Raw genomic sequence first — 25,489 nt, 5'->3', positions numbered from 1 at the left:
CCCACATCCTCTTCACAGATCTTAAGTGCAGGTTGAGTAGCAGGAGGGGGGAGGAGGGTGGTTGCAGGAGGTGTTGGTGTTTGTGTGAAGTGAAGGTATGAGCAGGTGTGGGGTGTGAGACTGGGCTTTTCAAATCTATAGTAAAACTCATTCAGGTCATCAGTCTGTTTTTGATTCCCTACAGTGTTGTGGAATGGTGTCTTATAATTAGTAATGTCTTCCAGGCCTCTCCACACTGATGCAGGGTCATTAGCTAAGGTCATTAGCTTTTCAGCTTCTCAGAGTAGCTTCTTTTAGCCACTCTAATCTCCTTTGTCAGTGTGTTTTTGGCCTGATTGTACAAGATTTTATCCCCACTTCTGTAAGCATCCTCTTTGGCCTAATGATGAGTTTTACTGTAAATGAGTAATAGTACTTTAAAATCAATTCTAAACGTAACTGGAAGCCAGTGTAAAGACATGAGGACTGGAGTAATATGCTCAGAATTTTTGGTTCATGTAAGAATCCTGGCAGCAGCATTTTGAATGAGCTGCAGCTATCTAATGATCTTTTTTGGAAGGTCGGTGAGAAGTCCATTGCAGTAGTCCACCCTACTGGTGATGAATGCATGAACAAGTTTCTCTAAGTCTTGAATGGATATAAAACATCTAATTCTCACTATATTTTTCAGATAACAGTAGGCTGATTTGGTCATTGCTTCGATGTGACTACTGAAACTAAGGTCTGACTCCAAAATGACACCAATATTCCTTGATTTGTTTTGTCTTAAGACCCCTGGAGTCAAGGTAAGTGTTCACTTTGGGAATTTTGACTTTGCTGCCAAATACAATGACTTCTGTCTTGTTGTTGTTAAACTGAAGGAAGTTTCTGCACATCCAACTGTTAATTATATCAATGCACTGGCACAGAGAGTCTATGGGCCTGTAGTCATTTGGTGATAGGGCTAGGTAAATCTGGGTGTTGTCTGCATAGCTATGGTATGCAATTTGTTTCTTTTTTTTTTATTTTTTTTTTACATTTGTCCAGAGTGGGAGCATATCGTCGCTGTATGATGAAAAACACGTCTCCAAAAAACAAATTTTTCAAGAGCAGGGAAAAACTATTTTTCTCATAAACAATCTTACAAGATACTTGTTAAGCAGACAGCCTGATTAAACATCTTTTCATTGGTCAAATCGATGCACAATTCAAACAGAAGGAAGAGGTCATTTGCCGCATTCCATCTATGATAAAAAGTCAAAATTGACAAAAGCAGAGATATGTGTTTTTCATCGGACAGCGACGATATACAGGTTGAACAGGAACGGTGCAAGAATTGAGCCTTTGGGGACTCCACACATCATGGATGTCCCCTTAGATTCATAGTTCCCTATGTTCACATAGTAGCCCCTCCATTCTAGATATGACCTGAACCAGCTGAGGACTGTCCCATAGAGCGCAACCCAGTTTTCCAGTCTGTCTAGGAGAATGTTGTGGTCAACAGTGTCAAAGGAAGCACTGATATCTAGAAATACCAGCACTGATATTTCAAATCCTGAATCAGTATTTAGCCAAATTTCATTAAATATCTACATGAGCGCCGTCTCTGTGCTGTGTTGAAAACCAGACTGGAAATTGTCTAAGTAGCCATTTGAGTTTAAGAATTTGTTCAGCTGATTGGAAACAACCTTTTCAAATATCATGCCTATGAAAGGAAGATTTGAGATCAATGGGAAAAATAAAACTCCACATCATAGCATCATCTATACATAAATTATCCATTTTAAAATGTATCTGTATGAATTTGGCTCTCCCAGCTTGTCAGTCCTCCAGTGGTGGATTATGGGCAGTAAACCATCAGCGAGTGTACATCTGATGTACACTCAAAATCAGAGTGCATTGTGGGTAAGAGTGAGTGAACGAATGTAGGGAACGAGTAGTTCACTCAGAATTCGGATGCTACTACAAAATGGCCAACACCTGAAATAGTGCGCTATATAGTGGACAGGGGGCGATTTTGGACACAGCAACTGTTTTAAAATTTAGCTACCAGACATAAAGAATATGCATTTAAACATGATTTTAGTGTGATAAAATCACTTTCAAACATTTTCTGTGTAAAGTTGCAGCTAATTTTACAATTTCGTTACCATGATCAACAAACCCTAAAACGACTTACAATTTAAACAGCACAAGTAATAACATTTTTAACAGAAGAATTAATGCAAGTGCTTTTATAAAATTATAAGCTTCACATTTCTGCCTTTAAACCCTCCAAATCTTGGCCACATTCACTTCCATTGTAAGTGATTAACTGTAATCTCGATTTTTGCTTTTTTTTTTTTTTAAAAAAAGGAGAATGATTGTGGCAATCAACATTATGCCACAAATGCTGTCGATTGAGCTTAACTTGTACTGAACCCGGAACATTCCTTTAAGTGCTTCAGTCAGCACTCTGTGAGCAAGCGGTACCCTCTAGCGGTCTGGAAGTCATTACTTTTTATTTTTCCATGATGTGCTTGACATTTGTGTGGAATTGCCTAATATATGCAAAGTATACATTTGTAATGTTCATATACAGTATACACATGTGAAATTTGAGTTCTGTTATTTTGAACTGCAAAGACAGAAATGCAAAAATATTTTAGAAGTACAAAATAAAAATGTTCATATAAATTATCATGTTATCATATTTAGTTATTTTTTCATCTTTCACTGTGGCTCTCTTATAAATTTGGGCCTGTCATGAGTTCAACAGATCCAATCCATGTTCAATGGGAATTATTTATTGTTAGAACAGTGAAAACGTTTTTGTACCTCTTTGGATAAAGCATAATTCCAAAGTACAACAGTAATCTGATGACAAAATAAGGAAAGTGGCAAAATTGGCCATTTGTACTTTTTTTAGCACCTCAAGTTACCTCAGGTTGATTCAGGAGGATTGTTTCTATAAGAAGTCAATTTCAAAAAGTCTCTGATAAATGACTGCTTACATTCTAAATTATCTGAACCTCAATATTTCAAAGGGACTTCAATTTTGATTGGTGTTAAAATAAATACCAGAAGGTCTCTAATGGTTTTTGGTTGAGAATGTGTAATCAGTATGCATGTGTTTTTACCTTTAAAGGCAGACTGCAGTACAGGAGCCGGTTTGGGCGCCATCAGGATGCGTCTAGCATATTTACTTAGAGCTCCGCTCTTCTCATTTGGAACGATAAGTTGACGTATGAACCGTGTTCGGTCCCTGATGTCATAGTTCTGATCGTACTTGCCCAAGTTCAGAATATACTGAGTCAGCAATTTAGTCTGTGTTAGAGTGGATGAGAAAGAAAAATGTACATTATAAAATGATACAGGAAGAGCACAATGCAACCACATGAACCAGACAAATCAAACGTAATCAAAATGAAAAGAAGCATGTCCATTTTACCTGTTTTGAATTGGTCAGGTAGAGTTTGGCCGCAAGGTTGACGATCTGGAGTTTGACGATGTCCTCCTCGTTGGTGAAGGTCTTGGCCATCTTTCGCAGAACATCAGGGGCGATTTTAGGCACGTGTTCACAATACTCACCCATCAGCCACAGGATGCTGGCTCTCGCCATTGGGACCTGCAAAAGAAATACATTTCAAAAATACATAGAACACAAACTACGATTAAGTGATATAATTATTATATTCTTTGCATCATGCCTACAACACCAAGTTAGTATGCAATTACAATGTACATAATTCAAATGTAGTACTGTACTTCCTAACACAATATTATCAAGTCAGACCGCATACACAAATATGAAAAGTTTGTACTAGTGTGGACCATTTTCTGATGTTTTTGCTCTATTTTTCAAGATTTTTTTCTGAAACTTGACACTCTAGTACAGCTAACAAGTACACACACTAACACCATAATATTACTGCAATGCACTACTGTGTAATTTTGTATACTTCTCTCACAGTGATGTTGTCGAAGAGTTTGGCCATGTGTTTGATGATGTCACTGTGCTGTGATGGTTGCGTCTGCAGGAGTTTCTTGATCACCACGACGCTCTCTGCAACAACAGTTTCTATGGAGACAAGAAACATACAAATACACTGATTGTCAACAATACACTTTGACGGTAATAACAATAACTAGGTATGCACCAATATGGAACTTTTGGGCCGATACCAATAACCGATAATTCAAAGCTCATTGTGGCCTATACTGACACCGATAATCCAATATTCTTTTCTTTTTTTCTTTTTTTTTATAAGTTTTTATTTTCAATATATGCTAGCTACTAAAATTAAAAAGGTACTCATCTGAAAAATAGGTGTCATTTAAAAGCTTGGAATTTCTGACCAACTCTTAAATGCTGCTTTTTAAAGGTGCAATCAGTAACTTTTGTCTTTTGTCATCTTGGACTTACGCTGACACCTAGCGGCTTGGATGCAGCATCATTTAAAATCAACAGTTTTCAGATGCCATTGTAGAAATTTTGTATTCACAGTCACCCATGATTATTTTAATCAATGAGTGAAAGGGTCAAATAACAGGACAGTTACTGAGATTAAGCAAGTAGTATTCGGCTGGTCATGTGATTCTAACATGGCAGCCCCCATGTGCGGACCCTCTCAGTGTAGAATAAAACAGCTTTTATAAGGTTACTGATATGACTAGAGTCTCCATCTCATGTGATCATGATTTCCTACATGGAGTGTTTAGGAGTAAAATATTTTTAATGAGGAAAAAATTACTGAGTGCACCTTTAAAATGTGCCTATATTACAGATATATGCTGATTTAAATGAGAAACAAATGACAATACATTTGTATAAATTGCATGTGCCCATTTGTATGAGCATTTACAGTAATCTTTGTATGTGCCCATATGTATGACTGCAGACTGCAGTACAGGAGCCGGTTTGTGCCCATATGTATGAGTATTTACGGTAATCTTCATATGTGCACATTTGTATGAGTATTTACAGTAATATTCAGATGTGCCCATTTGTATGAGTATTTACATTAATCTCCATATGTGCCCATATGTATGAGTATTTACGGTAATCTTCATATGTGCACATTTGTATGAGTATTTACAGTAATTTTCGTATGTGCCCATTTGTATGAGTATTTACATTAATCTCCATATGTGCCCATATGTATGAGTATTTACGGTAATCTTCATATGTGCACATTTGTATGAGTATTTACAGTAATTTTCGTATGTGCCCATTTGTATGAGTATTTACGGTAATCCTGATGATCCGCTAACAGAGAGAGAAAAACAAACTTCTAACAGATGTAACAATGCATTAAACCAAAATGAGGTGATAAATTAACAGCATGTAACAAACATTAAATTACAAATTATGAATTACAAATCGTGTAATATTTATGCCAGACTGTTTTGTGCACTTGCACGTCTCATTCACAGCTGCTTATTGCAGCACTAATCTGTGATAGTTCCATTGCATAACTTATGAAATGTGATCACAATAATCATAGTGGGAATAGGTAGCATCATACAGATCAAATAATATACAATAAAATACAACAAGCACATGCGTTGCACTCTCAAACTAGTGTTTTTAGCCACCCCTATGCATGGTGTTACATTGTATTTGGACTTGTTTTAATTGAGACCCTTTTCTGTAAGTAACAATGTGCTAATTTTCATATTCTGTTTGTGTTTCATGAAGTAATAAGCAAAAATTATTGCCCATCCAAGATTGACGCATACATGTTTTTTTTGTAGCGTTTTTGTTTCTTGCTTCATGAAACATAAATAGAATATGGGAAATTGGCATGTTATTAATAACATCAGATTATCCAGTAAAAAAACAGCCTAGCTTTCACTGTCACACACGCTGTTGCTCGAGACTGCCTGAGTTCATGCCTGAAGAAAAGAAGCTGCAAGCAGTCAAGAGATTCTCAGCCACGATCAAATAAACCATAACAAATTATCGGCAAAAATATATGTGGTAATTCCATTCTCAGTGCGACAATAATACTTTGATTTTCCCGGATATCAGCTGCTGATATATTGTGCATCCATAACAATAACTGTAGCAAGTATAACTAAATTTTTATGGAATCAAATGGAACACTGTAGTAAATCTTACAATTAAAAGGGACATCTGCCTTTCAGATCAAACAGAGAAACTTCAACTAAATCCTACATTTTAAATTTCAAACAATGTTTTGAGGAATTTTAGAGGTCATCAAAACTGTGACATGCATTTGCCAGAAAGAATATCCACATTTGCATCCGTGTAAAATAACATGTACATTTTGTTTGTTTGTACACTGTAAGATGTGATGAATGATGTGATGTGGTGCCATCTTCAGGCAATCATATGCACTGCTACTAACAACAACACAAAAATTATGTGGTAGAGGGATAGTTCACCCAAAAATGTAAATTCTGTCATTTACTCAACCTCATGTTGTTCCAAATCTGCATGACTTCTTTCTTCCATGGAACACAAAAGGAGGAGTTAGGCAAAATGTTAGCCTCAGTCACCATTCACTTTCACTGTATGAAAAAAAAGATGCAACAAAAGGGAATGGTGACTTAGGCTATTATTCTGGTTTGGAACAACCTGAGGGTGTGTAAATGAACACAATTTTAAAAAGTGATGGTTAAAGGCAGAGTGTTACCGTCTCTGTTGGACAGCAGGAGTACGAGTCCGTTGAGGCAGGTGTCTGTAACCTCTGTGATATTTGTTGCACATCTGCCGATAGCTTGGACGGTAGCTGCCGCAAAAGCCTTGTCCTGACTTTTTACATATGTCTGAAACACACACACAGTTTCTTAAAACTACTACACTTCAGCTGTGTTTCAAAACCTAGCTGCCTACCTAGACAGCATTTCTGGGCAACATAAACGCGTTCAAACGTCCCTTGATGCCCAAAAATGCTTTCTGGATAAGCAGTTCACCAGGTTTTTCCAAACACAAAACAGGAGAGAGGCGAATCTTTACCTGGAATTCTCTCAGTATGATGGAAATGTTTGCTTCATTAGCCAAGTTTGTCAAAATCTCCAGCTGCAGAATTTAAACAGACAAGATAAACATCCGCTAAACACCAAAACATCAATAAACAGACAGGTATGATAAAGTTTTACAGCTACTGTGCATTAACACAGATGAACAAACACACAAATACATAAATTAAGATATTTTATTTACCTTGAGTGTTTTGATGTGAGTGGCATCTGTCGACCTCACATAGAAGCTCTTCATGAAGGGTTCAAACATTCCCTAGAAACACAAACACAACCTCAAAGTTTACCTAAACTTACTATAGTATTTACCTCATTCAATCAACTTTTACCTCAACTTATACCTCAGTGTTTACCTAAACGTACACTTTAGTGTTTACCTTAGTACAATTTTACATCATTCGTTGTTTACGTCAACTTTTAACTTATATTTTACCTAAACTTTTATCTTAAAGTTTTAATCTTTACATTAATTTATATCTCAGATTTTACCTCAGTGTTTACCTAAACTTTTTCTCAGATTTTCATTCAATGTTTCCATTAAATTTTTCCTCAATTTATGCCTGTGTTTACCTTAGATTTTACCTCAGTGTTTACCTCAACTTTTATCTTGGGTTTACCTCACATATTTAAATCAGTTTCCATTAACTTTTACCTCAGATTTTACCTCAACTTTTACCTTGTTTACCTCAGATTTGACCTCAACTTATACCTCAGTGTTTACCTGAACTTCCCCTTCAGTGTTTATCTTAGTATCATTTTACCTCATTCAATGTTTACGTCAACTCTTACCTTACATTTTACCTCAAACTTTATCTCAGATTTTTCCTTGTGTTTACCTCAACTTTTATTTTGTGTTTACCTCAGATCTGACCTCAACTTTTACCTCAGTGTTTACCTAAACTTCATCTCATATTTTCATTTAATGTATCCATTAACTTTTACCTCAGATTTTACCTAATCTTTTACTTCAATGTTTACCTTGGTATCATTTTACCTCATTCAATGTTTACATCAACTTTAACCTTTTATTTTACCTCAGATTTTACCTCCTTGTTTACCTAAACTTTATCTCAGATTTTCCATTTTTCCATTCATTTTTAACTTAGATTATACCTCAGTATTACTAAAATATCGTTATATTAATAGTATAACTTATATCTCAGTGTCTAACTTGTCTTTTACATCAGTGTTTGCGTAAATTTTACCAGCGTTTATTGCAATTTGTCCCTGGATTTTACCTCAATGTTTACCTCAGATCTTACCTTAGTATTTAGCTCAGTGTTTACCTCAGATTTTATCTCAGTGCTTACCACAATTTTACAAGAACTGTTTTGATTGTCCACACACTGTTTTACAACATTTATTTAAAATATGCTCATATTTTAAATACTGATTTCATGCAAGACGAGTGTTGTGTGACTGCACCTTCCTCTGGATGGACATGGTGGCGATGTTCTGCAACACTACATACTGAACTTCCCTGAAACAAGAGAGAGAGAATGGGCCCAAAAGAGGAATAATGGTTTGATTTCTTCAAAATATCTCCAGTAGAGGCTGAAGTTTCTTTAATGAGTGTGTGTTACCTCTGGCTCCTCAGAAGCCTCACCAGGGACTTAGTGATGATACTGATTTCATGTTTAGGGGCCAAATGCCAGTAGAGCTGAGCTACTGCCATCACAACCTGACAGGAGAGAGTTTTTTAGGAGAAGTTTTTTAATGCATTGGCAATGTATGGCACTATGGTTCACAATGTGCTTTTTTGTAAGGGGGACAAGGTGATGTGTAGGGATGGAAAGGAAGAGAGAAAGACAGGTGGACATAAAAAAAGTAGCTGTTGAATGAGAGAAAGATTAATGGAAGATGGGAAGAGTCAAAGAGAGATGTGAAAAGAGGGAAAGAGAGAGATAGAAAAAGAGATAGATGGTGATAGATTAGGAAGCCTTCAATGTATGTAATGATTTTGTCTTCCCCAAATTACTTTGACCCCAATATACGAACAGGACAGCAGACTTCAACACATCAACTGCTAAACAAGCAGAGAGAGACAGAGAGAGAGAGAGAGAGAAAGAAAGAAAGAGAGAGAGAGAGAGAGAGAGAGAGAGAGAGAGAGATGATAAAGACAGAGTGCACACAGAGTGTAAAACAAAGCAGGACAAGTTTTAATCAAAACATATCTCTCTCTCTCACAAACACACACACACACACACACACACACACACACCAAACACCACACATACACAGTCATACACAAACATAAACCCACACACATACAGACCTTGAGCCTGCTGGCTGATGGAGTGTTCGAGTCATTTTGTGTGTGATGGTGTATCAGAAAAATTTAGTTTTCTGAACACATTTCTGTGTGTGTGTGTGTGTGTGTGTGTGTGTGTGTCAACATGATAGAGCTGTGTCAGATACAGCCTTGGCAACACTTATATCTAAAAACACACATACACTCACACTTTACCACAAAACACACACACAGTTACCTCCTGAAGGCCATCACAATGTCTCAGAGTCAAACAGTAAGTACCGGTAAGTCATTTTAGAAAGAATGAGAGAGAAAGAGAGCCCAGATGTGTGTAAATATGAGTGTGTGTTAGGGGGTGTTCACACAGGAGATGTTATGGCGTTTTGCCTGTGCTATTGTTTTAATCATTGGTCTATGTACACATGTAGTTGCATCACATCACACTGTTGTTTTTTTTTACATATCCAGCAATCAGAGTTTTTAAGCCGCCGTGTAAATTTAAAAATATGATAACCACTTTTACACATCACAGCACATCAATAGCTGGGTTTCCATTCACGTTTTTATGCAAATGTTGGGATATTGCATAAAAAACACTGGACTGAAACACCAAGATTTGAATACATTTTCTACAAGCTGCATAAAAAAATGTGCGCTCACTTGAGGTGGATACAATCTTTTATCTGATAAGACATTCACATAAACTACAATGAAAACACATTCTGAATTTTTCACAACTTGGATAGAAACGTAGCTCAAGTTAGTTTTAAAACAACTGACAAATGAGAAGAAAATGGGGGCAGGACAAGTATCTTTAGCAAATTGACTGTTTATAGTTAAATGTAACGTTACGTTTAAAGTTTATGTTTAACTGTAATGTTTGTCTGCTACAATGTTAAAGGAGGCTCTTATTATAGCTGTGTGTATGTATGCATGTATATATATGCGAGTGTGAGTGTGTGTACTCACTGCAGTGTTTCTGCTCTGTAACAATGGTTTGGTGTTTCTCAGCAGGAGTCTGTGGTCCGGATCCATGATACAGGTTTTGGACTGGTCCACTCTCTTCTCCTCAGAATCATAAAAAGCTTTCTCACTGTTCTCATCAAATACACCATCCTGAAAACACACACAAGTAGTAAACAATTGAACAAACAAACAAAAATCTCTAAACATTTCGGAGATCATTCAATTAAACCAAAAATGATTAAAGGGGACATATGGCAGGGTTCCCACAACTTTTGACCAATGAATTTCCATGACTTTTCCATATTTTCTTTCCCATCTATCAAGATTACTGCTTAAAGGAATAGTCCGGGTTCAAAACCATTTAAGCTCAATTAACAGCATTTTTAACATAATGTTTATTATCAACATCGAGGTTACAGTGAGGCACTTACAATGGAAGTGAATAGGGTCAGTCCATGACCATTAAATACACACTGTTTCAAAAGTATAGCCACAAGAAATGATACGTGTTAACATGATCTTAGTGTGATAAAATAAGGAATTTACCTATGTTACAGTGTTTTACAAGATTACAGGGTTTACCTGCATTACGTCGTTACAGCAACAAAGTTGTAATATAGAATATAACTTTACACAGATAAGGTTAGTAAGTAAGGGATGTGGATAACAACCATCTGAATGTACATTATCCCACTTATTACATGACTACTAACCAAATAAATAAATAAATAAATAAATGGACATGAAATATTGATTTGCGTTGAAATTATGTTATTATGTGAGAAGAAAGAAATCGCTGAACAGCTGAATTCCACTTTTTGGTTTGAGTTCTGTTGGTGTTAATTTTGCACAATTTTGTCTGACTGCTCACTATCCAGCTTATTACAGGACCACTTGCCAAATAAACAAATAAATGGACATGAAACATTGATACAAGTTGAGATTATTTTATTAGCTTACTTGTAGAAATCACAGAGCGATACGAGAAGTAGGACAGATGACTCGCAATGCCCGGATAACTGGTCTGATATGTCTTACTCCCTGGATGTGCGGTTGTTACTTAGAAATATCAGGCCGCTAGATGGCAGCATTTATTCCAGTGTGTATTTTAGTGTTTATGGACTGGTACCATTCACTTCCATTGTAAGTGTCATATGTATCTTATGTATCGTATTTTCCAGAAATAAAGTCGCACCTGACTATAAGTTGCACTGGGTCAAAATCACTTTGTTTAGAGTAAATAAAAACACAGATAAGTCGCATCTCTGTATAAGTCGCTCTGAAAGAGGTTGCATGCGGCAGGCATTAAGACCTGGGAGAAGCTGCCCTAACTTCCCTTCAGACACTTAAACATGCTCCATGAAGATTACAGTACCTCAGAATCGACACATTTTATCACTGTGATTTTGGGCTTGTTTTAATAATCGTGTGTAACAGTTTCTCAAGTAAGACAAGTAAGCCCCATCTTTTTATAACATTAGTAACTCTATGCTGTGCACAAATAAACAGCTTTTAGTCTGTGAGTAAAACAATATGCATGTTGTATTCTATTCATTCATTAATGATAGCGACTGTCTATCTGTGGATATTGCTGATATTTGCAACCCTCTTTGCAATGTATTAATTATCCAGTTCAATTAATGTTTCATCACACATGTGAATGTAAAAACATCATTTCGTGGGCATGTGAGGAGTTGCGTTTGTCAGTGGTCTAGAATTTGCTAGAACAATAATGTTATGACAAAGTATATAAACTGGTTGCATGAATTACTTAGTAAAGGCAAAGTATTTTGAATTGGCAACTTTAAAACAACTTTATTTTTCTAAATTATTTTTTGTGGTAATCAACATTATGCCACAAATGCTGTTGTTTGAGATTAACTTGTATTGAACCCGTAACATTCTAAAGGATACACATTTTTTTACAGACATTTCAATGTTTTTCAAGACTGTGGGAGTCCAAGACCTGTTTTGCTTGGTCTTATGAAACACAAGCAGCAGTCTCGAAGTCTCCAACCTTCATTCCACCCTGAACACCTCAGTTCTCGCATAAAAAAGAATAACATAAAAAAATATATATCGGATCCGTAAATTTTGAGCAGCAATTTAACATGCAACTGAAACCACTGCTTTAATATAACCTTGACTAGTGACCTTTAGAAATACACCGATCAGCCACAACATTAAAACCACCTGCCTAATATTGTGTAGGTCCCCCTCGTGCCGCCAAAACAGCGCCAACCCGCATCTCAGAATAACATTCTGAGATGATATTCTTCTCACCACAATTGTACAGAGCAGTTATCGGAGTTACCGTAGACTTTGTCAGTTCAAACCAGTCTGACCATTCTCTGTTGACCTCTCTCATCAACAAGGCATTTCTGTCTACAGAGCTGCCCCTGACTGGATGTTTTTTGTTTTTGGCACCATTCGGAGTAAATTCTAGAGACGGTTGTGTGTGAAAATCCCAGGAGATCAAAAGTTACAGATATCCTCAAACCAGCCCATCTGGCACCAACAATCATCCATGCGATTATCTAATCAGCCAATCGTGTGGCAGCAGTGCATAAAATCATGCAGATACGGGTCAAGAGCTTCAGTTAATGTTCACATCAACCATCAAAATGGGGAAAAATTTTATCTTGACTGTGGCATGATTGTTGGTGCCAGATGGGCTGGTTTGAGTATTTCTGTAACTGCTGATCTCCTGGGTTTTTCACACACAACAATCTCTAGAATTTACTCCAAATGGTGCCAAAAACTAAAAACATCCAGTGAGCGGCAGTTCTGTGGACGGAAACGCCTTGTTGATGAGAGAGGTCAACAGAGAATGGCCAGACTGGTTCGAACTGACAAAGTCTATGGGAACTCAGATAACTGCTCTGTACAATTGTGGTGAGAAGAATATAATCTCAGAATGCTATTCTGAGATGCGGGTTGGCGCTGTTTTGGCGGCACGAGGGGGACCTACACAACATTAGGCAGGTGGTTTTAATGTTGTGGCTGATAGGTGTACATAGAACCATTTAAATGATTTTCTGCCATACAAATCTTACCTCTTTCCATGGGCTGACAAACTGCGTCCTGGCATATCGTGTCAGCATGTGTATGATGACGACCTGACCCCACTCCTCCACATCTACCAGCAAGTTACACAGCTTCCTATAGTTCTTATGGATAAGGTCGATACGGTCTGGACATACCTCCTCAAACGCCATTACCACGCTGCCCGCTACCAGCTACAACAACAAACACACCCAATTATCTCAACAGCAGGGATTAAAACTTTTGAGAATTTTACATAGATCGAACGTAAATGGCTTACATTTCAGGTTGTTTCTAACCAAAAACCTATTGTATGCCTTCAGAAGACTTAGAATATGATGCGTGAGTCATATGAACTACTTTTAATTCTTTTTTAAGCTGTAAATTGAGTCACTTTTCCCTGCCAACGTATTAAAATATCGACCAGCCTATTCATTTGGGAAAAAAATGGTCTTTTATTGCACGCGCACACACACACTAATGCACACACACACTAACACACACACACACACACACACACACAAAAAAGTTGGCAGAATTTTCATCTTTGTGTGAACAATCCTTTTAACGCTTAAATATATTCCACCCAAAATCCCAAACAACCCACAAATACATTTGTTTTTGACTGACAAACCAAAAGACCAGTGATTCCAGAGACACAGAGAAAGGTAAACATTGAAAGGCCTCTCAAGAGATGGTTATATTCCATTGCTATGGAGACATGGGTTTGCATTCATTGGCCAATGGCCAGTATTGTTACAGTACAGTTCTTGAACCTATAACTAAATTTATACTACTCAAAAACAAAGAGCATCTTCACAAATTCACTACTACACAGTCTAAAGTTGTTTAAAATAGACACACACACACACACACACACACGTAGAACAAATACACATCCAGACACACACACTTCCACAGCTTCTGTGCAATTATCACTCACCTATTTCTCCTGCAGCAGCCCTAAAGTTGTGCTCGAGGTTTATTACTGCAAATTAAGCTGATTAGGTGATATGTGTGTCATAATTACAAACCTTAGTGTGGTCTCAAAACAAACAGATGCTTGGAAGATGACAACCTGTTCTGCTTCCCACCAAGCTAATATAACACACCACTCTCACTTTAGACTAATCAACAACTGTATATCAGAGAGTGTGTGAAAACAACACAGAGAGAGAGAGTCTGATCGGGTCAGGTGCTTCATTCAATTTCATGTGACTTAAACTTCTCAAACTCTTTAGGAAATTGCATATAACTGTTCAGTTAACAAACAGGGTCTAAAATGAACTTTTTGGCACCCCTGCCATTTGACCCTTTTCACATTTCTGGGTTTGGAACGCACAAGTAAACTATAGCAAGTTCAACTGCAAATATTATTTTTGCGTTCCCATTTGCTCAAACAGCAGAAAAAAAAGTCCACATTTGCATGACTTTGTGAGAGATGGATTACCAGATTGATCTCAGAGTGAAATTGGAAACAGTAGGTTGCCTTTTCTTTAGCTAAAATCCGTCTGTGTTTACCATAATTCCAAAACACTGCCCCTTGTGGCCAAAGCGGTAAGTGCTGTTGGGCGTTTGGGCACTAGGGGGTTGCACGACTACTGATTTTTAAAAGTCGACTAGTCGAGTCCATTGGTAGAGTCGAATTCGACTAGTCATGACGTCATCTTCTGCAAATGTCCACAGAGGGGCGCCAAAAGTGAGTTGTAAAGGGAGCTGTTTTCAGCTGTACAGGCTGTAATACAGTGAAGAGGAATGCATATTAAATCAACTGTACCCCCCAACCCAAACCTAAACCTAACAATCAGTGGAGTATAAATGTAACGTAGGGAAATATCCAACCTCCAAATCGTGCTCGTCACTACTGAAAACACGATTACTTAATGATTTTTGCACAACTTCCCGTGTGATCATGTTGCCATTATGGTAGTTAGAAGAGACAAAGATGGCAAATTTATTGTCACCCCCTCAGCAGCTGTTTTTGAAATCCAAATCGCATCGGTGGTATTTTTAAAAAATGTATGTCAGGGTATTATAACACAAAAGGGCTTTTCACAATTTAAGTTTTTAATCTCATGTCTTTCTTAACTACTGGTCCAACCGAGCAAGCCAAAAAAATCCTTAAGGTTGAGCCCCGATGAAGAAATTATTGTGGGATTTATACGAAATGAAAGAGAAAGTACATGATGACTTCGATTGAACTATGCCTTTAATTTCTGTACCATAGTTACAAAGTTTACTCCTGGATCTTTGGTCTGTCTTTCAGTTTCATTCATCTTTGCGAGCTTCTCTCTATCTCCCTGTTCCCAATATTACTAAACAAGAGCTCCAAGGTAAACTACATCCACCATCAACAAAGCTCTTACACACACCTCATCAAACAAAGCTCTGCTATCTCTGCTCGTTGACAAGACCTTAATGGAAAAATCACACTAAGCAAATGGTTCCTCTAATAACAATAAATTTCCTGTAAAATTATGAAGGGTACAGGACGTTTCCCTGGATCCATTTTGTCATGAATTCTAATTAAGGCAGGGCGCATTGACGGGAGAGGAAACAGGGAATGCTGGGTCATCAGTGAGTGAGGAGAGATAGAGAGAGACGCTGGAGCGACAACGTCCGTGATTGATGCTGCTGTTACCGGTTAGACTGAACACACGCACTCATATTTCTTTAACATGAAACATTCCACCTTTAAAATTCCACCTTCCCAAAGACACGGACAGTGGAAGCTGGTAGTGTTGTCTATTATTGCACAGTAAATATTTACCACTTCGTTGATATACTGACAACTCGGGAAGCTCTAGGGGTGAAAAATGGCTCATCACTAAAAGCCTATAACGACAATGGCAACAAAACATGACAACACAAGCTAAAACCCTGATCTTGAGTGGTCGTTACTCAAATCTGAGACCAGAAGCAATGGCTGAGTCCAATGGATGTATTTTGCGATAATGTGTTCCGAGACTTTGGCCCAGGAATGCTGTTTCCAAATGAGTTTGGAAAGTGTAAGTTCTACTATGTTAGAGAGTTTCAGGCAGAGACATGGGAGAAAATGTTGGGTTATTGCGCCATCTGCTGGTTGTAATTTGTAAATGAAAGTTAATGTAAATGCAATGCATTGGCCTTGTTAAATTATGTATTGGGCAAAATTATGTTGATAAGATTGCATAAACTTCATCTAAAATACAAATCATTTCCATTTTTCAATATTTTGTTAAATTAAATAGTAACTGTGAATTTCTAAAGATTTTACAGCTTTCTGTCCAATACAGTAGAACATTATGTGAACGTTTCAAATAAATTCATACTATCTCAGGAGGTTCTCTAAATGTGTGGACTGAGAACCTAGTACTACTAAAGTGGACCACAAAAATAAATATAAAAAAAAAAGTGTGTTTGGAAGAATTAAATATTTGTATACATTTATTTTAATTAAAAAATATCATTTGAAGTATTATTTAAAATATTTCAATATTTAGAAAATTATTGATCATGTAATCATTGGTAATCAGTATTTGTTTACCGAGCCTTAAAGAAAAAAAATAAAATAAAGGTTATTTTCATTTAAATATAATATTTCATTATTTGAAGTACTATTTATAATATTTTAATATTTAGAATATTGTATCATATCATTAAACCTCGTATTTGTTTTCCGAGCCTTTAAGAAAATGTCATAATTTTTTTATATTTATTACAATTTAAATATAATATTTAAATATTTGAAGTATTATTTAAAATATTTAAATATTTAGAATATTATTAATCATGTAATTAAACCCAGTATTTATTTTGCAAGCCTTTAAGAAAATGTCAAAATTTTTGTATATTTATTAAAATTAAAATATAATATTTTATTATTTAGAATATTATTAATCATGACATTCAACCCAATGTTTGTTTACCAAGCCTTAAAGGAAATGTTAAAATGTTTGTATATTTATTTTGATATAAATATCTTTTTTTTATTATTTGAAGTTTATTTAAAATATTGTAATATTTAGAACATTATTAATCATGTACTTAATCATGTCATTCAACCCAGTATTTATTTACAGAGCCTTTAAGAAAATTAAAAAAAAAACAATTATATTACAATTTAAATATCATATTTTAATATTGAAGTATTATTTCAAATATTTTATATTTAGAATATTATTAATCATGTAACTAATCATGACATTCAACCCAATGTTTATTTACCGAGCCTTAAAGGAAATGTTAAATATTTTGTATATTTATTTGAATATAAATATAATATTTTACAATTTGAAGTATTATTTAAATATTTTTATAGTTAGAATTTTATGTCATTAATCAACCCCAGTATTTGTTTACCGCTATTTGGTTACTGAGCCTTTTTTAAATATTTTTATATATTTTAAATATGTAATATTATATATGTATAAAATGTAATATTTTAATATTTGAAGTATTATTTATATAGTTTAATATAATAATATTAATTGTGCTGTCAATCAATTAAAATGTTTAATCACGATTAAACGCATAACTTTTTGTAGTTAATCGCGATTAATCACAAATTTTGAAAGGGCTGAAATTTGACACTACACTTCGCACTCTATTCACTCCCATTCTAACGCATCCGAACACAGGAGACTGGAAACGCAACCTTGAAATTTCGTACGACGCTGCGAACCAAAGTTTAAGCTTGGTGAACACTGAACCGTCAATTCGTACAACGAGAGGGCGCATGACCAATAGAAGATCGAAATGTCACACGCTGAACACTTGGCTCAATACAAGGAATACATATTTTAAGGCTGCGTGTTTTATTGTTACAGGAAACTGAGAAGACAGTATATTTTAATATTTTAAATATAATATTATTTGTTTTTTGTGATGTATTATTTACTTACGCCAGAAGTTCTCCCACGTGACATCATATCATGGTCCGTTGCATTGTACGAAAAAAATTTGCGTGCTCAAAGCATAGTGTGACTGCCCCTTTTTTTTTTCATCCAGCTATTGTATTTTCACAATGAACGCACAAAGTCTTCATTTGTCTAGTCTGTTTGGAGTCTCACTTTTGCTCACCCAGCCACAGTATTGTCACAGTGTATGTGTGCAAACATCATTTGAAGTTCGTTTGTGATTAAAGCACTGAATCCAGCAGAAACTTCAGCATTATCCTGATATGTTGAAGCGCTTATGACAGATGTCACTGCTTTCAGCTCGGCTTTTTTACAGACATCACTTTTCGTTTCTCATTTGCATGAAGCAGAGGAATTTCAACTATTCTGATGCTATTCTGATGCGCCTCGAGAGCATGGAGCTTGACTTCCGTATGAATGAACTGAAAACGTTCGCTCACAACGCACCAGTGGAAACGTACAGTAACGGTCAACTAATGTGTTACAACAGTATCGCTCATAGAATGTCTATGAGACCGGCAGGTTATGCTATTTTATGTTAAGCTTGTAGGCTCACCTTGGTATAAGGGCTCTGGCATGTGAATTGTGCATCAGTGTAATGACTCTGGGCGGACACATTACAAAGGTTCTGCCCTTCACACCAGTGTTTATGCTCTATTAATAGTAAATGTGTTAATCGCGAATAAGAAAATGTATACGTTAAACTTTTTTAATTAAACGTATGCGTTAACGCGTCAATTCTGACACCCCTAAATATTAATAATCATGTCATTCAACCCAGGGCAATATTTGTTTTCCAAGCCCTCAAGGAAATAATTCATTTTAGTTCAACGTTAATAAATTACTTTAAGTATATTTTTTAAGCTTACACTGTGAGACACATAGACAACCTTAAATGCAATTATTTGTATGACAATTAATCACCAGCAAAAAACTCATGATAGTGACAGCTTTGGCTGTATGTATAGAAGTTGTGAATTAATAGAAGAAATGGTTGTGTTTGCATGTGTATTTAGAGAGGCCTAATTGTCTTACTGTGCTTCTGTCTTTCAGGAGTTTTTCGATAACTTCGATCAGCTGCTCTTTCTGGTCGGGATCCAGACTAAAACACAAAAGCAGAAACCTCCATAAGCTGTTCTCAATGAATTTAAGTAACAAAGTCAGTGTATGTGTGTGCGCATTATACCTGTAGAGTTTCTGAATGGCGTGAGCGGCAGTTTTCCGGACATAAGGTGAGAGGTCAGTGGCTGCCTCTTTGATAGCCAACATCATGATGGGGACGATGATTGACACTCTGATACTGGACAAAACCCTGAGAGCGCCCGCTCTGATCAACTGGTTAGGATCCTAAGTCAAGAGCATATTTCAAAAGCAACTTGGTTGAAGGGATAGTTCACCCAAAAATGAAAATTCTGTCATCATTTATTCACCCTCATGTTTTTCCAAAAATTGTATTCAGTGCAAAGAGGGCCAGAGCATTTTGTGAAGAGAACGAGGGACGGAACAAAACGTAAAGTAAGGGTGTGTTCACACTTGGCAGGTTTGGTTCAATTAAAACGAACTCTGGTGCGACTGCTCTGTTAGTGCAGTTCATTTGAACAAGTGTGAACGCTGCCATCCGAACCTTGGTGCGCACCAAACAAGCGGACCGAGACCACCTGAATAGTGGGTCTCGGTCCACTTCCAAACGAAATCTGGTGCGGTTCGATTGATATATGAACGCAACATGGACCAAAGACGTCTATACGGACCAAAAACAGGAAGTAATTTGCCTAATACTGACCTCAAGCATACCTGGTTCTTCTCATCATAAGAGCTATGTTGCCCATAACAGTTCAGTACAGGCGTCGGAACCGCCGTCAGCCGTCCTTGCAGCCTATCTTCGTTTGTGTGTGCAACGGAGGAATTCCTGGCGCTGTTCTGACTCCTTTACACATTTTATTAGCTCTTCGTTTGTTCTCAGCTGGTAAAAATACCACCATATATACATATATAAATCTAACAAGCGCATTTCGCCCAGCAGCCAGCATTGTTTTGGATGTTCGGCAAGTTCCGTCGCAAAATATACATCATAAAAGCTGTCCAATCAGGTTGTGACTTTTTCCTGATGCCTTTTGTTTTGTAGCTTTAGGTTCGGTGTTCAAAATGCTAGTGTGAACGCTAAGCGAACCAGGACTAAATGTATCATTTTCTTTTTTGGTCCGGACCAAGAGGACCGAATTACAAGTGTGAACACACCCTCAGAGGAACGGGACTTACCTTGAGGGCCCTCTGGAAGGTGCTGATTGACAGGAGGGCAAGATCCTGCTGCTCCTCAGCATATCGGACGAGGTACACATACACCAGCTTCTTCAGCTAAAACACATACAACCACAGAATATTAAAAACAAAGTCCAGTTATTGGACCCTTTTCACATTTCCTAAAAAGAAAGGTGTGTTAGGTCACACCTGTCAATGTCTTTTCACTCTCTTTAAAAATTTAAACTGAGCTAATATTTGTTTTACAGGTTCGCTTTAAAACACGACAAAGAATCGAAATTATCATCTATTTTTGTATAAAATCTTTTTCCATATCAATAACTCAGAGTCTATTATTAACAGTCTGATCTCTCTCGATCTGCATCCTGTTTACGTTCAGCCACAGGTCAAAGGTCAAAGATCGGCCCGCTGCATCCAGCTAGATAATTGCGTCCAGCTCTCAGGGTGATGAAAGGTCATTAACGGTCAGAGAGTCACTGCGAAGCATTCCATCATCATCACCACGGCGATTAGCAGGCAAATGAAAAAACATCACTCACTTCATAAAGAGAGACATTACCCATCTGCCCCTTTGCTTAATCACATTTACATACAGCGGCCTGCTGATCAGGGATTGGAGCAGCCATTCGCATGTTAATTAGACGGGAGCTAAATGAACCGCCGGCTTTTCTGAAGCAGAATGAAAGAGAAAGAAAAACAAGACAAAACTGAAGAAAAGTTTGTTTGTGTTTGCACAAAGGACCGCATGTGTGTCTATGAGTGTATAATTGTGTGTGTTTGCATCAGTAAGCACATTTACACACACAGCAATAATTGAGCTACAGTCTTTATCTGTCTGTCCAAGTACGCAATACATGACAGCTGAGGAAGTACCATAAAACATGTCACGATTAACTTGTTTACATGACGACAAAACCGAGCTACAAATCGCGTCATTTAGGTCTGTTAGCCTGACTAGCCTGACAAGCGTTTACATGACATTTTTGTTTTAATCCAACTGAAATAAAACATGTAATGTGCATGTAAACATACTGAGTGTATAATTGTGTGAGTGTGTATTAGGAGTATGTAGCAACATTACAGACTTACATTTTTCAGTAGCATGACAATAGTCCAGTTATTTTCACAATAGTGTAATTTTTTCAGTAACGAGCTACTTTTTCCAACGAGTCACTAGGGATGGGAATCGTAAGAAATTTAACAATTCCGGTTCCGGTTCCGATTCCAGTTCGTCAGCGGTTCTAGTAACAATTCTTTTAGTACTAGAGAAAAAAATTATATGAAAATAAGAAATTAAATTCATATTGCATTAACTGCCCTCAGTAGCCTGCTGCCAAATTACAAGATTATTTCAGATTTTAACAGAGCAGATTTACAAAATCTTAAATAAATTTAAAACAATTATTTTAAAGGTGTGTTTTCAGACAATTTAGAGGAATAAATGCAACACAATAATTTATCCTAACTACACACTGATGAGCCAAAACATTATAACCACTTGCCTAATATGCTGTTGGTCCTCCACGTGCCCACAAAACAGCGCTGACCCGCCGAGGCATGGACTCTACAAGACTCCTGAAGGTGTCCTGTGGTATCTGGCACCAAGACATTAGCAGCAGACCCTTCAAGTCCTGTAAGTTACAAGGTTGGGGCTGCTGTGGATCGGACTTGTTGGTCCAGCACATTCCACAGATGCTCAATCGGATTGAGATCTGGGGAATTTGGAAGGCCAGGACACTGGAACTCTTCATCATGTTCCTCAAACCATTCCCAAACAATGTGTGCAGTGTGGCAGGGCACATTATCCTGCTGAAAGAGGCCACTGCCATCAGGAAATACCATTACCATGAAGGGGTGCACCTGGGCTGCAACGATGTTTAGGAAGGTGGCACGTGTCAAATTGACATCCACATGAATGGCCGGACCCAGGGTTTCCCAGCAGAACATTGCTCAGACCATCACTCCCTCCACCGGCTTGTCGTCTTCCCACAGTGCATCCTGGTGCCATCACTTCCCCAGGTAAACAGCGCACACGTACACGGCCATCCACGTGATGTAAAAGAAAACAGGACCAGGTGACCTTCTTCTACTGCTCCAAGGCCCAGTTCCGACACTCGTGTGCCCATTGTATGCACTTTCGACGGTGGACAGGGGTCATCATGGGCACTCTGACCGGTCTGCAGCTACGCAGCTCCATAGGCAGCAAGGTGCAATGCACTGTGTGTTGTGACACATTCCTCCCGTAACCATCATTACAATTTTCTGTGACTTGTGCCACAGTAGACCTTTTGTCGGTTCGAACTAGACGAGATAGCCTTCATTGCCCCCGTGCATCGATGAGCCTTGGGCGCTCAACAACCAGCCGGTTTGTGGTTCATCCCTCCTTAGATCACTGTCAGTAGGTACTCGACACTGCTGACTGGGAGCACCCCACAAGCCTTGCTGTTTCAGAGATGCTCTGACCCAGTCGTCTGGCCATAACAATTTGGCCCTCAGGTCTTTACTCCTGCCCATTTCTCATGCATTCAGCATGTTGACTACGAGAACTAATTGTTCGCTTCCCATCTAATCTACCCAGACTTTGACATGTGGCCTTGTTAGGAGATGAGCAACGTTATTCGCTTCACCTGTGAATGGTCATAATGTTTTGGCTCATCAGTGTATATTAAACAAAAATTCAAACAAATATAAGATCATAAGAGTCGGCTCATAACAGTCCTTTGTCTGGGAATCGGTCTATACCAGTTCCTGGTACCGTTTAGTGCTGTATAGATTAAAAAGAGCGGGCTCATAAGAGTTATTTCATCGAAAATCAAAATACACTGGTAGCGCTGTGTGTTTCACGCTGCAGAATTAGTATAGGGCAACGCTGCTGCTGAAATGTGCTGCAGAAAACACTGCCAGAGTATTTTGGTACAGTGTTTGATCCGCACCGGCAGAAAACTGCACATACAGGAACCGTTAACAGAAAGTCATGAAAATCATTTGGTTCCGGTGTTTTCTTAAAAAATGGATCCAGTTCCCGGTACCCAACCCCGAGTGTCGAAAAACATCTACACTTCTACATTTGAGATATCACAATGCAAACGCAGCAATGGAGCTGAGAGAGTAATTAAATGCACTCACATAAAACATTATTTTTCTCTCATATGTAGCGTTGGGAAATCATTTTACTTAGACGGTTCATGTAAATGAACTAGTTCACATATATGATTCACTAATTCACTCGAGCCCCTGTGTAGCCTTAAAGGGACTTTACAAGTATTCGGCGACTGTCTTCTTTTTTATAGCAAAATATTTTGTTAATTACTGCTAGAAATCACAATATTTTGGCTCAATTACTGTATATAAAATAGGGTGCTTTCTATTTTTTATTATTAATATTTTGTTTAAACATACTATTTATCATACATGTTAAATGTAATACTGTCACCCTACTTAGAAACTATAAAAACCATCAGGTGATATTATTTAATTCTGCACTTCTGACCGCAGAAATATCTAAAAAATATCATCCAATTGTTATACATTTAAACATATTTACTTCCTAAAATAGCTTCAATGTAGTTAGCTACTTCTTGTTAGTAGTTTGTAGTGTACCTAACTACTATTTTAAAACAGCAACTTGACTGTAGTTTAACCACTTCAAGTTAAGTTTTAAAGTAGCTTCCCCAATACTGTGTGTGTGTGTGTGTGTGTGTGTGTGTACACTGTATATATAATTTCCTGAGTGTGTATTTGAGCATATAATTGTGTACATGTGGTAATTTTGTGTGTGTGTAAAACTGCGCTGAGTGAATTAATGCTCTCAGCAGTAGCACCTGTGGCCTTGAGCGTGTGTGTGTGTGTGTGTGGATCAATGCCAGTGTCCCTGCATCTCTAAGCTCCAGACAGAGGCAGGGTTCAGCACACAGCTACCCAGTGCAGAGAGTCAGACGTGGGGGAGAGAGAGAGAACGTGACTGTGCCCCTGGACCACCAATTACACAGCAGGCCCTCAAAACACCAGCCGACCACTTCAGCTTGATCCTCTTTTTCATCCTCCTCCTCTCAAACTTCCCTCTTTCTATGTCGACCCCCCAAAACATTCACTCTTCATCAATTTAGAGCCGCCCAGTCAGACGCCTGATCAAAAATAATGCGCATTAGGTTCCATGTCTACAGGGGACCTGGCAGCTTCTGAATGTCTGTGTGTTATTGGGTCGATTTCCACTTTCAAATCACAATAGAGCATAAAAACACAGCGAGGACAATGGATTAAAAAATTCCCTTCGATCATTCTGCAACTGTTTTGAGCAGTTGTGTGTATATACCTGTGTTTGTGTGTTGTGTTATTGGTGTGTAACCTGAATTTCCATGACTTTCCAGTTGTTTATGATAGCTGGATAAGTATTTTTTTTATTTTTTTTTAAATCTTGAGAGTTTGCTGGATCAGATTACCTTTTGTTTGTCAGGTACCAGTTCTTGGAATTAATAGATTTAAACAATTATACTTGGAGTAGAAATCTATCCAAAAAAGACCAAAAAAAAAACACATCCTAAAATTTGAACACGGTTTAATGTAGGATTCAGCTTTGAGGCCACACCCACACTTTTTCGTACATTTCGTACCATTTGATTTCGGCTGAAAACTACCACTGTCAGTTTAATCACAATTAATCGCATGATTTTTCATAGTTTATCGCAAATAATCGCAGATTTTAAATTTGACTCTATATATACTTATTTTCGTGTCAAAAGTTCTTAGAAAAGCAATATTTACCAATAATCGTTTATTAACATTTTCCAAACAAAGTATTCCACACTATAAAGATAAAAATGCACTAAAATAGCACAAATTCAAGTAGCTTAAAATGTTTTCCAAAGTCTAAGTGGGAGGTTGACAAAATTAATTAACTAGTTCCCATAGGTTAAGTATTTATTGCAATGGTCATTAAATCTCTTAAACTCTTATCCTCCACAATATTAATCGTGGCTATTCACTGTGCTTCAGCACTAGTGAAGCCGCATTCACATGATTTGCGCTGTTTTAAACTCCACATTTAAAGCGCTGCAGAGAACATCTTGTTTTGCTCGGAGCGCTTGCACTGCGCACGAACAGTAAA

General features: G+C 37.4%; 2 protein-coding genes across 4 annotated transcripts in view; one reads left to right on the top strand and one right to left on the bottom strand.

The window, feature by feature from the left end:
- LOC127428634 (AP-3 complex subunit beta-1-like) overlaps positions 1-25,489 on the bottom strand; it is a 112,284-nt gene that overhangs the window by 66,596 nt on the left and 20,199 nt on the right. For all 3 annotated transcript variants that reach the window (XM_051677102.1, XM_051677103.1, XM_051677104.1), the window contains exons 4-16: positions 20,386-20,481; positions 19,313-19,473; positions 19,162-19,228; positions 13,240-13,422; positions 10,187-10,333; positions 8,550-8,647; positions 8,392-8,446; positions 7,151-7,222; positions 6,944-7,006; positions 6,621-6,753; positions 3,930-4,039; positions 3,410-3,586; positions 3,099-3,285 (exon numbers count right to left, since the gene is read on the bottom strand). In XM_051677102.1, the coding sequence (XP_051533062.1) occupies positions 3,099-3,285; positions 3,410-3,586; positions 3,930-4,039; positions 6,621-6,753; positions 6,944-7,006; positions 7,151-7,222; positions 8,392-8,446; positions 8,550-8,647; positions 10,187-10,333; positions 13,240-13,422; positions 19,162-19,228; positions 19,313-19,473; positions 20,386-20,481 (1,549 nt within the window). The remainder of the gene's footprint in view (positions 1-3,098; positions 3,286-3,409; positions 3,587-3,929; positions 4,040-6,620; positions 6,754-6,943; positions 7,007-7,150; positions 7,223-8,391; positions 8,447-8,549; positions 8,648-10,186; positions 10,334-13,239; positions 13,423-19,161; positions 19,229-19,312; positions 19,474-20,385; positions 20,482-25,489) is intronic.
- The window catches only part of LOC127428638 (uncharacterized), a 96,513-nt gene that overhangs the window by 69,815 nt on the left and 1,209 nt on the right, over positions 1-25,489 (top strand). The gene's annotated exons all lie outside the window — the stretch shown is intronic.

This window comes from Myxocyprinus asiaticus, chromosome 38, assembly GCF_019703515.2.
Source record: "Myxocyprinus asiaticus isolate MX2 ecotype Aquarium Trade chromosome 38, UBuf_Myxa_2, whole genome shotgun sequence".
NCBI lineage: Eukaryota > Metazoa > Chordata > Actinopteri > Cypriniformes > Catostomidae > Myxocyprinus > Myxocyprinus asiaticus.
The sequence above is the reverse complement of the archived record's forward strand: the minus strand, read 5'-3'. Positions and strand labels throughout refer to the sequence as shown.